The sequence below is a fragment of the Lampetra planeri genome, chromosome 50, assembly GCF_965212315.1.
Source record: "Lampetra planeri chromosome 50, kcLamPlan1.2.h2, whole genome shotgun sequence".
Classification (NCBI taxonomy): domain Eukaryota; kingdom Metazoa; phylum Chordata; class Hyperoartia; order Petromyzontiformes; family Petromyzontidae; genus Lampetra; species Lampetra planeri.
Genome location: NC_136156.1, coordinates 3,184,768 through 3,200,461, shown reverse-complemented (window position 1 = coordinate 3,200,461; position 15,694 = coordinate 3,184,768). Strand labels below are relative to the sequence as shown.

Genomic DNA, 15,694 nt, shown 5'->3' with positions numbered 1-15,694 from the left:
CCATTGAATTCTCAATGCTCGGAATTAATAACGTAATGAATACATTTCCGAATGAACGGATGGGTGAATTGAACGCTTGGGTATTGCCTAAAAGATGTCTAAATGTCCCGCGCGCGGCGTCGCTCAGTGTCGTCCGTGAAACCAGTCGACTCTAAATGTGTTTCCTTTTTAATGGTTTCCGCGATTTGCATTACCAGTGCAATGGATCAATGCAGCCGTCAGGTTAACCAGAGCGTACCGCCCACCCGGACGTGGTGAAGCGCCTACCGCAAACTATTAGGGGGGTAATTCGAGTAAGTGGGTTACGGTTTATTTTACGGTGGTGCCAATTTAAGTGGGCTTATCTTGTTTATTTAATCAAATGAATCGCTCGCGGTGGAGGGTAGTGGGGGGGGACCGTGGCGGTGGGACGGAGAGGGGGGTGGGTGATCATACTTGACCACACTGGTGAAGGTGCGGGTTTGGTGAAGAGAGGATTGCGTTGAGGATTGTGTTGAGGATTGCGTTGAGAATTGTGTAAAAAAATTGCATTGAGAATTGTGTTAAAAATTGCATTGAGAATTGCGTTAAGAATTGTGTTGAGGATTGCGTTGAGAATTGCGTTGAGAATTGTGTTAAAAATTGCATTGAGAATTGCGTTGAGAATTGTGTTGAGGATGGTGGCCGACTGTCAAAGATAAATAACGGAGGGCGACAGCCGAGCAATTTCATTATATTCTTGCGAACGATGGGGAAATGCAAAATGCCCGGGAGCTAAAATACCAATGTCGAGGTCTACGAGCCACGAGGTCTATCGGGGGGGGGGTGGAGAGTTGTGGTGAAGTTTCCTCTCCCGTGTGGAGAAGCGTAGACACCCACCCAGCTCCCCACCCCAAGTGCTTTGCTGCGTGCTCCATGGCTTTTGGCTTTCGTGGCCACGATCGCACCACGGTGGCTTTGTCCGTAGTTCGGCGACGAGATCGGACCACGTGCGCCAAGGGACGCGTTGCAATCGAGTCAGTTCGTGTGCCACATGCTGGGGTGGATCGCCGCGCATGGTGGCGGCCGCTTGCAGGGAGACCTTGATCCAGTATTGGATTGACCCTGGCTGACAAAAAATTAACCCGTAAAAACAAAGTTTTTCACTATAAATTCTTTATATGCGTGGCATCGGTTTTATTTTATTATTCATTTCTGTTTTTCTTGAGTAAGAGTTTCATTTTTATCACATTGGTATTTTAAATTAAATATGAATTTTTTTTTTTCCTAAAAAGTGGAAAATTTTTGAAACAATTTTTCACGAAAATAAATTGTCACGCACAACGAGTTTGTGTGCAAAATGTCAGCTCGATTGGATCACGGGAAGTGGGTTAAAAAACGACCGAAAGATTTGCAAGCAAGCAAGTGAACTTAATATAAAGGATAAAAAAAGCCCACTCACCCACTCGCCCAAGACATTTCGCTTGAATCAGTATCTCAGGGCACTCAGTCCGTGCTGCTGCGAGATCCCAGTCGCAATGTCAGCCGCTCGGGTTTCTCGGAATGCGGCGAGTTGATCGTCTCAGCCCGGTGACCCCCGACGGCGGATACCAGAAATACATTTATTACAAATGGGATCTTAAGAGTTTGCCCACGTTCACAGTATGACCGTGCCAATCGTTGCACCGCGGGCACGGCCCTGCATCTCGGTGACGCGTCTTGAAACCCGTGCCGACGCCTCGTGCATGGACGTTGAGCTTCTTTCGCGCCGTGCGTAGCACACCGTGCGAATCGGAGGTGCGTGGGGGAAGGACAACAAACGAAACACTAAAAGGAGTTCTACAGAAATTCGTGTTCAATCTATACGATTCAAAAGTTGTATAACTCCAGTGGCTTCCTAATATCGGAAGGAAGAGCATTCCAGACGGCCACGGAAGCGCATCTGAAAGCGCGTGATGCAGCGGCCGTCTTTGTTCGATTTGTTAGCCACTCACTCACCCATCCACTCACCCACTCACTCACCCACCCATTTACCGACCCACTCACCCACCCACTCACCCACCCACTCACTCACTCACCCACTCATCCACCCACTCACTCACCCACTCACCCACCCACTTACCCACCCACTCACCCACCCACCCACTCACCCACTTACCAACCCACCCACTCACTCACCCCCTCTCCCACTCACCCACTCATCCACCCACTCACTCACCCATGTGTGTGTATGTTGAACTTCTTTCGCACCGTACGCAGCCCACCGTGCAATTCGGAGGTTTGCGATGGAGGACTCCCTGCCGTCGTGGGTGGTCCCCTCCATCATGCTGTCTCTCTTCGGGATCATCATGCTGCTCGGGCTGCTGGGAAACTCGGCGCTCATCCGCTACGTGCTCACGCAGAAGCCCCGCCAAGGTGCGTACTTGCTCTCCGTCTCGTCTCGTGTCGCCTTTTTCTTTTTGCCTTTGGCCGAGCGGTTCGAACACATAAAAAGTTTTGCCCCTTCTGCAAATGCAACAGGAGGTGTTCCGATGTTCAAACACCAACTAAGAACCCTTCTGCAAGGAATCCAGGCATTGCATTAACCACACAGGGTACCTGTGGTAAACATGCAAACAAACCCTGCTCTGACGATATATGGCGTTGTCTTAGAAAATGATTGGCCTGTACCAGAGACAGCCTTTCTGATGGCCTCGTCTCACCACCAGTGTCAGACCAGAAAACAACGCCAAAAGGCGAACAGCACAAGGGCAATGCCACACGTGTCAGAGCATTCATAGCTCGCGGCGAGCAGCTGTTTGTGTAACGAGCCTGACTCCGCCGCTGAGATCCAGGAGATTAAAAACCCCGGTGCGGAGATTGCTTAGACACAATGAACCTCATGGCGGGACCCCGGGGTCCCCAATAAACGGAAGTCAAAATCGTAATTAATTTGTTTGTTTTTGGCGACTCCGTCCCACCGCGCACATCAACGCCGCGACCCGCCTGGCGCGGATTGTTCTGTTGTGTCGTGTCGTCCAAGCGCAGCGGCGAGGACGAATGCGCAGAAGAAACAAAACTTTTAAACTTTGATTAGCGCACCGCCTTCAACAGACATAAAATAACGTCGCAACGCAATTCATGCGAGAGCCGAGGGCTTACGGGAACCCGGGGTCCCGCCGTACGGTTCAAATGTCACCGAGTAATATTGTACAGCTCTACCGGCTGCCCATACCCATACATACTCTTAGTTTTTTTCGGTAAAGTCACGTAGGTAAAAAAATGAAATTAAAATTAATAAAAATAAAATAATAAAAATCACGACGTTTCGGAGGCAACACAAGTCTCCGTCATCAGGTGGGACCGTCACAGCCAGATGTGCTGTATCAAGTGAGGCAGGGATTCCAAGATGAAAGTTCTTAAGTACAAATTACAGCAAATCTGGCTGTGACGGTCCCACCTGATGACGGAGACTTGTGTTGCCTCCGAAAAGTCGTGATTTTGATTATTTTATTTTTTATTAATTTTAATTTCATTTTTTCACCTACGTGACTTTACCGAAAAAAACTAAGAGTATGAATCCTTGCAGTCACGAAAGCTTCAAATCTAGAATCATACCCATGCAGCAATGTGTGACACAAAATGGGAGCTCTGCTTTTGAATTCGCTTCCACCCCATGACTCTCAACTCCATGGGGTGGGCTGCTTGGATTTGCCGTTCAACCAATTAACTTTTATTCTCTGTACCTCTTCCCTCGTCCCACTTAATCACCATCCTTGCGTGTGGATCCGCATACACTTCCATGCAAAAAAGCGTAGCCTCTCACGCTCTTCCACGACGTGGAGAAGCGGAGACTTACGCAGATGCGCGTCCGCTCGCCACATGCCTGTGCGAGCGACTCGCCGGCTTGAACGTCGCGTCCCGGCCAAAAGTCACCGTGATTTCGTTGGGCCCATTTGCACGGAGTAATTTCTAAAGCCAGATTTCGGGGTAAGCGAACTCACATTTTTAAAGAAACAAAGTGGTGGAGGGACAAATACCGGCACAGGTGTAAACCAAAATTACCTGCGACCGCAACACCGCTTGCTAATTCGGCGGTGCGGGACAGAATGAAATGCAGTGCACAGCGCAATTGCTCATCTTTAGTGCAATGAAACTATTCTATAAGCGCTTAAGACTATGCAACGTGCCAGCGCTCTACACTAATTTTCAGAGGGGCGGGGGGGGGGCACTTTCGCCGGTGAGACATCGCCAGTGTGAGTGAGGTTGCAGCCGCACGTTTGAAACCATTGTGGGGGGTTTGACAGCAGCACAACGACGATGATGATGATGGGGGTGGTGCTGTCACTCGTTGGGGGCCGCCAGTGTCGCCCGCAGGCCTCGCAATGAGGAACGCTGCGATGCACCGATGCAATCCTTGACCAATGTCATACAGTTCAGGTGAATAGTGCATACCTGTCAACCCATACGGTTTACCCCGTATTATTGAGAAGGGAAATTGAGTTTTCAGGTCCAATACGGCGTACAGCCGTTTCAATACAGGCAAACAAATTGTTTGTCTATTTGTTTGGGTTTCTCCCTTGCGATGGGACTTTGTAGGATGAACTTTGAGATTAATAAGGGCGCGTGGTGACCAATAAGGTCTGAATTGGTCTGTAATAAGGTCGGCACCGATAAGGGGTTGACAGGTATGAACGTACCTCTGTGTGTGTGTGTGCACAGCTGGCACAGGAGGGGGGCACAGGTGGTGCCATCTGCTAGCTCATCTCAGCCAATCGACCCATGGCAACCTGCTGGGTCTGTCCCGTGACCCCCTGCCAGCGGGCGTTCGACACAATTTACGTGGCATTAATGTGCACCTAGCCTGGCGCAAGCACGGTGGTGACGTCACCGCCACTTTGTTGTAGTTGTTGTAGTAATTACACATCCATGTGAAACGCGCACTTACTTGTCTGCTGCATGAAATTCGGTAGCCCCATTGCCCTTCGTGAGGCATCTCTCTCTTTCTCTCTCGCTCGAATCATCGATATTATATTTATTTTATGTTCATTGCATGAAGAAATCATCTCTGCGCGGAAGCCCCTGAGAATCAGTCTCTCTGTGTCTTGGGTTTAGGTCTCAGCCTTCCGCCGCTGCTGTCTGCCGACGGTAAGTGGCTGGAGTCAAACCGTACAGCGGTGACTTTTTTCAATTGCGATTCACTTCATCGTTGCGTGCCAATTAAATGTTGCTTGCTTCGTGCGCGTTTCGCAGTTAGTCTTTGCTGTGCGAGGTCGTGCACGTGGCATGCCGATTCGAGCTTTGCACCCCTCCATCGCCCCACGTGGCCGAACAAATCCCGTCACGTGGGCTGATGTGGCCACATTGATCGGTGGGATATCTTAGATGAAGCCTTTGTCAATTATATTCAGTATGTTAATGGTTTCGTTCATTGGGATTTCGCTGAACATACGTGCTAATGTCAAAGCTAACCATGTTAGCATTATCATTTAATTTTTGAACTTTATTTTAAAACGAAAATTACTTTTTTTTTTTACCAAGTAAGGCCCACTGAGCTAAGCAGCTCTTTTTCAGAAGCGACCTGGTCACAAATTGTAGCTCAATTAAGTGGATTATCACGTGGAAATTTACAACAGCCAATTACTCTAAACACTCTAAACGCACGTTAATTATAAGAGAAAAATCCACACAACCACGGGGAGAGAGAGAGAGACATGCAAACTCCAAATATACAGCAGGCATCGGGATCAGGATTAGAACCCACGACCGCCTGCATATCAGGCGAGGTAGTTAACATCTCGCCACCGCGGCATCCCAATGAAGTGACAGTCACCAGAGCATGAGTGGTTATTTCTTGGCTACATATAAGTAGAGACAATTGGACTCACGATTAATTATCCTGAGTGGAACACCAGGTTGGACGCTGTTGGTCATCCATAAAGCTTTGGTGGTTTTGAAAAAGAATTTGCCACTTAACCGTGATCGCAATAACATTAAATATCTCTCGCTTTTAAAGTGAAAGGCATCCATTATTTAATCCCACCAATGAAACAACTTTTAATCTCGTGATATATTTCTTCCGTTGTGTGCGTATATCACGGTCGGCAGGGCATGAGAGACTCTTTAACCTCAAGGTTGTGGGTATTGTCCTTAATTGGTGCTCTCTAACAGCACTTGCCCCAGCAGTCTGTTAAATGTTACACGGGGGGAGGGACTCTTTGCGTTTGTGTGTGTGTGTAGGTGCCACTTTGGCGACACGTAACACAGACCCCACATTGTGCAAGCTGAGTGCACAAACAAACTATCCACAGACTCTTTTTTTAAACAACTTTTTTGCCGCCAGCAGCAAAAGCACTGGAGGCGATTTCAATATGAAATACACAAAGTCACCAGCAAACAAAAGAAAAGAATCGCTACAAATCGACGCGCTGTGGCGCTAAAAGCACCGCGCACAATACAAAAGAAAAGTCACGTGGTGGTAGTCATCGCGCACGTCACGGTGACGAGCGAGCGCTTCAGAAGGTGAACACGAGGGTGCCGTCCACGCTGGTACAGAGAGGGGCTTTTCCGGCTCCCCAGCGTTCGAAGAAGACGTGCACATCACCGACATGTGTGTGGTATGCGTGCTCCAGCAGGAGCAGGCCTCTGAACACTGGAAGCACAGACCAGCCGTCAGTGTCACCCTCCAGCATCTTTTTTTCTCGTTCTCATCGTCTATAGCTGTGCAAGCAAGACGACGCTTTGTGTGCCTACACGACCTCTCTCCTGGCCGACCAATTGGGCTGGAAACAAAGAGCGTGCTTGCGTGGACCACGACATTATTAACCCTGGGACAATAAAGCGCCGACGTGCATTGCAAATTAAAATGCTTCTCTGCCAGCCACCCGGGTGCATAGACTGTCAACCCCTTATCAGTGCCCCCTACCTCATTACAGACCAAGTCAGACCTTACTGGTCACCCCGTGCCCCTTATACATCTCAAGGTTCATCCTACACGGTCCCATCACAAGGAAGAAACATAAACAGACGAAACATTTATTTAAAACATTTGTCCCGTATTCAAACGGCTGTACGCCGCCGTATGGACCTGAAACCTCAATTTCCCTGCACGAAAATGCGGGCTAAACCGCATGGGTTGGCAGCTGTGCGAATACCAACCCCCGCCAACCTCGCAGCAGGAGGTAGACAATCAAATTAACAAGGAAGGGCATTCTTTAGCGAATTCGGTTTAACAAAAAAACTCATCAGTATTTCAAGAGCCGCGATGCAACGCGGTGAATACGAGACGGTGGTGGGGGTCCCTTAATTATAGCTGTCCCACGCGGTTTACCCCGTATTCTTGTACAGGGAAATTTAGTTTTCAGGTCCATACGGCGGCGTACAGCCGTTTCAATTCGGGCAAAACAAATGTGTTGTCTATTTGTTTGTGTTTCTCTCTTGTGATGGGATTTTGTAGGATAAACGTTGAGATTTATAAGGTCACGGGGTGACCAATCAGGTCTGAATATGTCTGTATTAAGGCAGGGTACCGATAAGGTGTTGACAGATTTGTAGTGGTGAGTGTAGTGGTGAATGTAGTAGTGGTGAGTGTAGTGGTGCTTGTCTATTTGTGTTTCTCCCTTGCAATGGGAATGTGTAGGATGGACGTTGAGATTCATAATGTCACGGGGTGACCAATCAGGTCTGACTTGGTCTGTAATAAGGCAGGGCACCGATAAGTTGTTGACAGGTTTGTGGTGGTGAGTGTCGTGGTGAATGTAGTAGTGGTGAATGTAGTGGTGCTTGTCTATTTGTGTTTCTCCCTTGCGATGGGAATTTGTAGGATGGACGTTGAGATTCACAAGACCACGGGGTGACCAATCAGGTCTAAATATGTCCGTATTAAGGCAGGGCACCGATACGGGGTTGACAGGTTTGCTTCATGAATAACGCCACGAAGCGGCGGTCACCTTAAAGAGCCACGGACATGCGGCTCCCCTCGCGGTGGCTGTGCACCCCCAGGAAGTCGTAGGAGAGCATCGGGTGACGGCATGGTGATTATAATAATAGGGGTTTCCCCCTTTTTCCTGGCTACAAAACTGAAACCTTTTTTTACGACGATTCATATCTGCATTGACCACAATACCTGCAGTCAAATGCAAACAAAAAACACACACGATGATAATATATGCATTGTCCTTGAAACTGATTTGTCCACACCAAGGGTGACAATGCATATATTATTAGCGTGTGTTTTTTTGTTTGCATTTGACTGCAGGTATTGTGGTCAATGCAGATATGAATCCTCGTAAAAAAAAGGTTTCAGTTTTGTTGCCAGGAAAAAAAGGGGAAAATCCCCTATTATTATATTTTGGTACTGGCAAAGGAGGTCCAATGACGGCCTGGTGATTGGAACGAGAAATCTCTCGCAATTCTGCTTGACGTGTACCGTGGGAGTCAACCCTCGCCATAGAAATCGCTTTCGTGCGCGTTGCAAAACGAATGAAACGTTCTGCTGCTGTTCTGCAAGAGCGCAGCGTGGGAAAATGATGAAATCAGTGCGTAAGAGAGGTAAGAATGAATATATAGAGAGGTGGAGGGGGGGAGCTGCCCTCTGGTATACACACACACATATCGAACGCAATCAGACATCATGTAAAGTCAAACACAGCTTGGACCACTGAACTAAAAAAGTTCCATGACAAGTTTATCTCACAACCGCACGATGGCCTCGGGTTCCATCCACACTGCTCGGTCTGCGGACAACCCCCCGGCATGAAGGAGCAATCATTCAGCCACACATCCAAACAGCCAGACAGACAGCCAGGCAGACAGCCAAACAGCCAAACAGCCAGACAGACAGACAGACAGCCAAACAGACAGCCAGACAAACAGCCAGACAAACAGCCAGACAGACAGACAGACAGCCAAACAGCCAAACAGCCAGACAGCCAACCAGCCAAACAGCCAGACAGACAGACAGCCAAACAGCCAGACAGACAGCCAGACAGCCAACCAGCCAAACAGCCAGACAGACAGACAGCCAAACAGCCAGACAGACAGACAGCCAAACAGCCAGACAGACAGCCAGACAAACAGCCAAACAGACAGACAGACAGACAGCCAAACAGCCAAACAGCCAACCAGCCAAACAGCCAGAAATACAGACAGACAGCCAAATAGCCAGACAGATAGATAGACAGACAGTCAAACAGCCAACCAGACAGCTAGACATGCATCCAGCCAAACAGCCAGACAGACAGCCAACCAGCCAGACAGAGAGCCACGTTAAGCGAGGAATTATCGAGTTACGGAATCGCTCCAAAAAATAGTTCGTCGTCGACCGCTCAGAAGCTGCGTTATAACGACGCGCCTTCCGTGTTGTAATGGCACGCGTTCCGTGTTGTGCGAAAAGCACGTTACAGTGTGGACACCACGCGTCAAACGAGGAGTTGCCGTATCAATAAATTGCACGTCATGACGTAACGTCCGGCGATTTTAAAAACGCATAAACTTCACAATATTTACCGCCAAGTATAACGAACACATTAACGCCTACTCTTTGTGATTCTATTTCCACCACCAATTGGACAGCTTCATCCTTGTTAACCCTGAATCTTACACTCAATCAATCGGTGATGACCTGTCATAACAGGACATTACATTTCCACAGCTGTCAACACCTGATCAGTGCCCCCTACCTTATTACAGACCAATTCAGACTTTATTAGTCGCCTCGTGCCCTTATCCATCTCAACGTTCATCTTACAAACTCCCATCACAAGGGAGAAACACAAACAAATGGACAAAAACGTTTTGCCCGTATTCCAACGGATGTACGCCGTAAGGACCTGAAAACTAAATTTCCCTGCACAAGAACACGGAGTAACCCGTATGGGTTGACAGCCATGAATCTCGCTTATTCGCACAGCTGTTCCGATGACCAGGAAGTGCATTGACTTGAGCCCAGTAAGCTCTTGGCAGCGCCTGACAATGCAGATTTTTTTTTAACCACGAAATCCTTACATCTTGGCTTGTTTTCTCAACATAGCGGTCTAAAGTTCTGGCAAACAAACAATTCTCCCCCCCCCCCCCTTGGGACTGAGGCAGCGTTGTTTGGGGTGGCCTTCAGCCAACAGTGGATTGACAAAGGGCTGTAAAAAAAACAGAAATGTAAGCTACTAAAAATCTAAATCAATTGAAAAAAACATTTGGCACGTGTGCCCACGTGACAGCTCGGTTGGTTCGGCTGTGTAGGGTGGCGGAGGGCCAAATCTGTGAATTGTCATTACACCGACACGCGATCTCATCCCCCAAACACTGATTACGAATCGATAATATCGGTCGTGAAAGCCGCGTCATAGAATTACTTTGTGAATGCAATTTCATGTTAATAATTGTGTGTATTACCGGGTTTTTTTTTGCAGCATGCTGGTCATCTCCCATAACAGAAAAGACTCTCCCCCATATTAGTCCGACTTTAAGAGGTTTTACCCAGATTCTACTCCGTGCCTCTTCTCCAGTAACATCCAACGGCCCTCACATCTTGTTCCGCAGCATCCTTCCACATCACTATCGCTCTCCCTCTGCTCCGTCAGCCCTGTACCAGTGGCATCTTCATGTCCATTACAATCCATGGGGAGACATGTGTGTTCGTCTATGTTTGAGTCTATGGGTCTCCTTGCGAGTCCATGGGTCTCTGTGTGAGCCTATGGGTGTCTGTTTGAGTCTATGGGTCTGTGGATGAGTCTCTGAGTCTCTGTGTGAGTGTCTGGGTCTCTGTGTGAGTTTCGGGACTTAAGTGTGAATCTACGAGTCTCTGTGTGAGTCTTTGGGTCTTTGGCTGAGTGTATGGGCATCTGTGTGAGTCTATGGGTCTCTGTGTGAGTCTATGGGTCACTGTGTGAGTCCCTGAGTCTCTGTGTGAGTATATGGGTCTATGTGTGAGTCTATGGATTTCTGTCAATCTATGGGTCTCTGTGTGAGTCTATGGGTGTCTGTGTGAGTCTCTGGGTCTCTGTGTGAGTCCCTGAGACTCTGTGTGAGTCTATGGGTCTATGTGTGACTATATGAGTCTCTGTGTGAGTCTATGGGTCTCTGTGCGAGTCTATGGGTCTCTGTCAATCTATGGGTCTCTGTGTGAGTCTATGGGTCTCTGTGCGAGTCTATGGGTCTCTGTGTGACTATATGAGTCTCTGTGTGCGTCTATGGGTCTTTGTGTGAGTCTATGGGCCTCTGTGTGAGTCTATGGGTCTCTGTGTGACTATATGGTGCTCTGTATGAGTCTATGGGTCTCTGTGTGAGTCTATGGGTCTCTGTGTGAGTCTATGGGTCTCTGTGTGAGTCTATGGGTCTCTGTGTGAGTCTATGGGTCTCTGTGTGACTATATGGGTCTCTGTATGAGTCTATGGGTCTCTGTGTGAGTCTATGGGTCTCTGTGTGACTATATGGGTCTCTGTATGAGTCTATGGGTCTCTGTGTGAGTCTATGGGTCTCTGTGTGACTATATGGGTCTCTGTATGAGTCTATGGGTCTCTGTGTGAGTCTATGGGTCTCTGTGTGACTATATGGTGCTCTGTATGAGTCTATGGGTCTCTGTGTGAGTCTATGGGTCTCTGTGTGAGTCTATGGGTATCTAATTTTACGTACAAAGATATGCCCAAACTATCTCAGTCTCTCAGCCTTCTCGAGAATATTAGTAACCCCTCCTGAGGCTCTAACTACTTCGTTCAGCCTAATTTCCTTCATAGAAATTCCTCACATCCATCTCAGCATTGCTTTTGTTGTCTTTTTATTTTTTTGTGTTGTTATTTGGGAGGCAAAGGAAAGCCACCCTCCGTTTATCAAACTCTCGCACGTTCATTCGCTTGCGGCTCTTGAACATTTTACTGAAGAGTGGCACGTCTGGTTTGCATCCACGAATAGCCTGTGCGAATCATGAAATCTGTAAATGACGAGAGAGAGAAAAAAAAACCTACCCCATTGTATCGGAAAAAATGAGTGCAGGTCGGAAATCCATGAGTTTGAAACAACAACGCAAGACCCACAATGCAATTCTTTGGGAAATGCCGATGGTGCCCGCAAATGCGCAAGGGCTGAAATGTGGTCTTCATACATTACTGCGTGAATGATACGGGGCCATTTGATATGAAACATTCTGAATATTTCTGTATATTCCATATTTCTATCATTCACCCCACTCGCGTAATGTTTGCTTTTCCTGGTCCTCTCCGCACCCCAGGCCTCACACAAACAAAGGGGGTCCCAAATCTGGCCAGGTTTATTGACCTCCAATGAATCAGGGGGCCACACGGTTGGGATTCTGCCTCGGGCCTCCAGGAACACCTCGTGCTCCTCTTCTGTTCCCCCAACCCCCCCCCCCCCCCCGCCGCAAAAGGCAACGCATCGGATGTGCACCTGGTGAGCATGGCGATCGGCGACCTGATGGTGCTGGTCACCTGCGTGCCTTCGGGTGCCATCTCCTTCCTCTACGACTCGTGGATGTTCGGGAGGATCGGCTGCAAGCTGCTGCCCTTCCTGCAGCTCACGTCCCTCGGGATCTCCGTCTTCACGTTGGTCGCCCTCAGCGCCGACAGGTTCGATGACAGCGCCGCTTCGTTCGTGGTCGCTCGCTTTCGCCGCTTGCTTTGTAGGGGGCACGCAGTTCGAGCCCGGCGGCTGCCCCGGTTAGATTTCGAAATGTTTCTTGGAAGTAGTTTTTTGTTATTTTCTTTGAACCTATCTAAGTGACTCTACCGAAAGGCCCAAAGAATGTGAATTCCTGCAGTCACGAAAGCTTCAAGTCAAGACTCGAATGTGCCACGTGCTTTGACGGCCGTTGCGAAGGAGCTTCAGGGTCGTCGTCGTCGTCCCCCCCCCCCCCCCCCCGCTGTCTTGCAGGTACAAAGCCATCGTGAGGCCCATGGACGAACCGCGTCACGGCCGCTTCAGCTCGACGTGGTTCACCGTGCTGTGCATCTGGCTGGGCTCCATCGCCCTCGCCACGCCGGACAGCGTCCTGGCCGACGTTGTGCCGTGGCACGCGCTCAACGCCTCGTCCAACGCCACCGTGGCGGGCACCACCGTCACGGTGTGCGTGCCCTTCCCGCACAACGGCACGGCGGTGATGCGCGCGCACGCCGTGGCGGTGTCGTGCGTGTACTTCGTGGCGCCGCTCACGCTCATCACCGTCTTCTACTGCTTCATCTCGGCCGAGCTGCTCGGCTCGGCGGGCAGAGTTCCCGGCAACAATGCGGTGAGCCTCCGAACGAGCGGCGGTGTGTGCGCATGCGGCCGTGTGTGTGTGTCAACATCAGCCAGTCGACCTTTGACACCTGGGTCTGCCCCCGTGACCTCCTGCCAGCGGTCGTTCGATACTTCGCCTGGCCTTGAAGTGCACAATCGCCAGGCGACTAAAACGCAGAAAGTTGGCGCAGTGGGGAGCACGGGTGGTGCAACTGCCAGTCATTAAGTCAGTCAACCCATGGCACCTGGATCTGTTCCGTGACCTCCTGCCAGCGTGACCTAAAAGTTGACCCAGCACCTCGTTGTTGTGAGTGTGGGGAGTCATGGCGCAGTGGTTAGCGCGCTGCGCTATGCACCAACCCGAGTTCGATTCCAGCTCGTGGCCAACAACCAGTGGCGATTATCCAAACCACTCCTCGGCTTCCCACAGGTTGGCTCGACTCAAATGAGTACCCGGTGCGGTGTGTAAACATCGCCGCTGGGGAGACAAAGGCGGCCGAGCGTGGTGCTGGCCACCCACCCCCTCGTGTGCCGTTGCCAACCTTCAAGGCCGCTCGCTAACAGCGCTTGCCCCAACAGCCTGTGAAGGCGACACGAGGGGATCTTGCTGGTAGGAACCTCCTGGTTACACCAGCCCACAGGGGATTATTGTGTCCGTCCGTCCGTCATGCAGGGATGGGCTGGGTGGGGAGGGAGGGGCTGGGTGGGGAGGGGAGGGTGGGGAGGGGCTGGGTGGGGAGAGTGGGGTGGGGCTGGGTGGGTAGGGGCTGGTCACCCCGTGGTGCCCTTATAAAACTCAACGTTTAACCTACTCACGCCGGCTTGTGCCCGCCATCACAGTCGGGCATATTTGCGGAATACACCACGCCGCCGTTGACCCTGGCCGTTGACCCTGGCCATTGACCGAGCAACCCAACGTTCCTACCAGCTCCCTCCGCAGGAACGTGTTTTATCTTGCGTGCGTTCTCTCCCTCTCGTCTTTCCCTGCCCAGCGTCAGTGCCCTTTTTTTTAGATTTTTATTGTTTTATTTTTCACAACATGAATGCGTTTTAGATCCGCGGCGACCGGAACGCCATGCCCAGAATCGGCTGAGTGACCTGCAGATTGGGCAGGTTTCCAAAGTCCAGCACTTTCAGCATCTCCTTGGTGTCCGGATAAACCTCAATCACTTAATGGTCGAGGGCCGATACCTCGGGCACGTAGTTGTCACGCCACTCCCTCTCTTCCTCCTGCAACTTGATCTCTCGTTGTGGCTGCGTGTCTCTCTCTCTCGCTGTGTCTCCCTGTCTCTATCTCTATATCTCTCTCTTGGGTTCTCTCTCTCAGAGTGAAGCGTGGGCAAATAAATAACCCGCATGACCGACGCGGGGAGACCTTCATTCGGCAGTGGGGCTATACATTCATTGTTTAAACGACTTGCATGCTCACGCAACACATTTATATTCATGGGTGGCGAACAAAACTGTAGAAACGAGCCGTTCAAAAATATGTAACAAAAACAAAGCGAGACGAAAGCAAGCTACCGACGCCGTGCATCAAATCGTGACGTCGATTCGTGACTCTTTCGTCGAACCGACGACAACGGGTGGTTGCGGGGGGTGACCCGCAGTCGAATTCGCACTGCAACCTCCGCCTCGGTGTGCGTTACCGTGCCAATCCGCGCGCCGTTCCTCCTCTCCCTCCTCCGCTGCGCAGGCGAGGCAGGTGAGCAGCCGCCGCCGTCTCGCCAAGACGGTGCTGCTGCTGGTGGCGCTCTTCGCCCTGTGCTCGCTGCCCAACCAAGCGCTCTACCTCTACCGCGTGTTCCGCGATCAGTCCCAGCCGGACCTCTCCCCGACCCACAAGGCATTCTCCCTGCTGTCCCGCGCGCTCATCTTCGCCAACTCGTGCGTGAACCCGTTGGCGCTCTGCGCCGTCTCCAGCGGCTTCCGTGACCACCTGCGCCAGACGTTGTGTGAACGTCCCGCCACGCGGCGTCCGCTTCTCGCCTGCTGCTGCTGCTGCGAGCGAGGGAGGCCCGCGCAACTGCGACGGGGTCACAGCACGTCATCCAGGGTCACGGGGTCAACACGGCTCACGATGCAGAGCGTCAACGCGGTGGGCGGAGGGGACGGGCACGCCAAGGCGTACGGCCCCGCCGCCGGTATTGACGTGGACACTTAAGAGGGTGTGGAGAGGCATCGTTGCTTTGGACTTGAGATGATTCTGGTTATCGGGGGGGGGGGGGCGGTGCAAGGAGGGACCGGTGTGCGATTTGCTTTCGGGTTGCGCTGCATTTGCGAACGCATGTCACCGCCAGTGTGCAATAGGGCAAGCCGTGCTCCTGATGGATGACCACGAGTCGCCTTGGCTGTGTGGTCGTGCTGAATTCATTATCATTCCCGAAGCGCTCGCACGCACGCACGCGTGTCTGCTACAGATGATTTTTGTCGTTTTTAGTTTGTTGTCCGTCCCCCGCACCTCCGATTAGCACGGTTCGGCTACGCATGGTGCGAAAGAAGTTCAACATGCAGACGTACGCACACGTGTTGC

The 15,694-nt window shown here is 50.7% G+C and overlaps 1 protein-coding gene across 1 annotated transcript; it reads left to right on the top strand.

Annotated features, from left to right (window-relative positions):
- The first annotated feature begins 2,222 nt into the window (after positions 1 to 2,222).
- On the top strand, positions 2,223 to 15,347 carry LOC144734193 (gastrin-releasing peptide receptor-like). Its single transcript, XM_078616277.1, has 4 exons — positions 2,223 to 2,373; positions 12,314 to 12,512; positions 12,817 to 13,171; positions 14,858 to 15,347. Exons 1-4 carry the CDS (start codon positions 2,244 to 2,246, stop codon positions 15,323 to 15,325), a joined length of 1,152 nt encoding a protein of 383 aa, XP_078472403.1. The 5' UTR covers positions 2,223 to 2,243; the 3' UTR covers positions 15,326 to 15,347.
- Positions 15,348 to 15,694: the final 347 nt, after the last annotated feature.

Excerpts from the sequence above, each read along its gene's own strand:
- LOC144734193 (XM_078616277.1), top strand. The coding sequence starts at position 2,244 with ATGGAGGACTCCCTGCCGTCGTGGGTGGTCCCCTCCATCATGCTGTCT. Across the intron at positions 2,374-12,313 it reads CACGCAGAAGCCCCGCCAAG|GCAACGCATCGGATGTGCAC; the intron begins GTGCGTACTTGC and ends CCGCCGCAAAAG. Across the intron at positions 12,513-12,816 it reads GTCGCCCTCAGCGCCGACAG|GTACAAAGCCATCGTGAGGC; the intron begins GTTCGATGACAG and ends GCTGTCTTGCAG.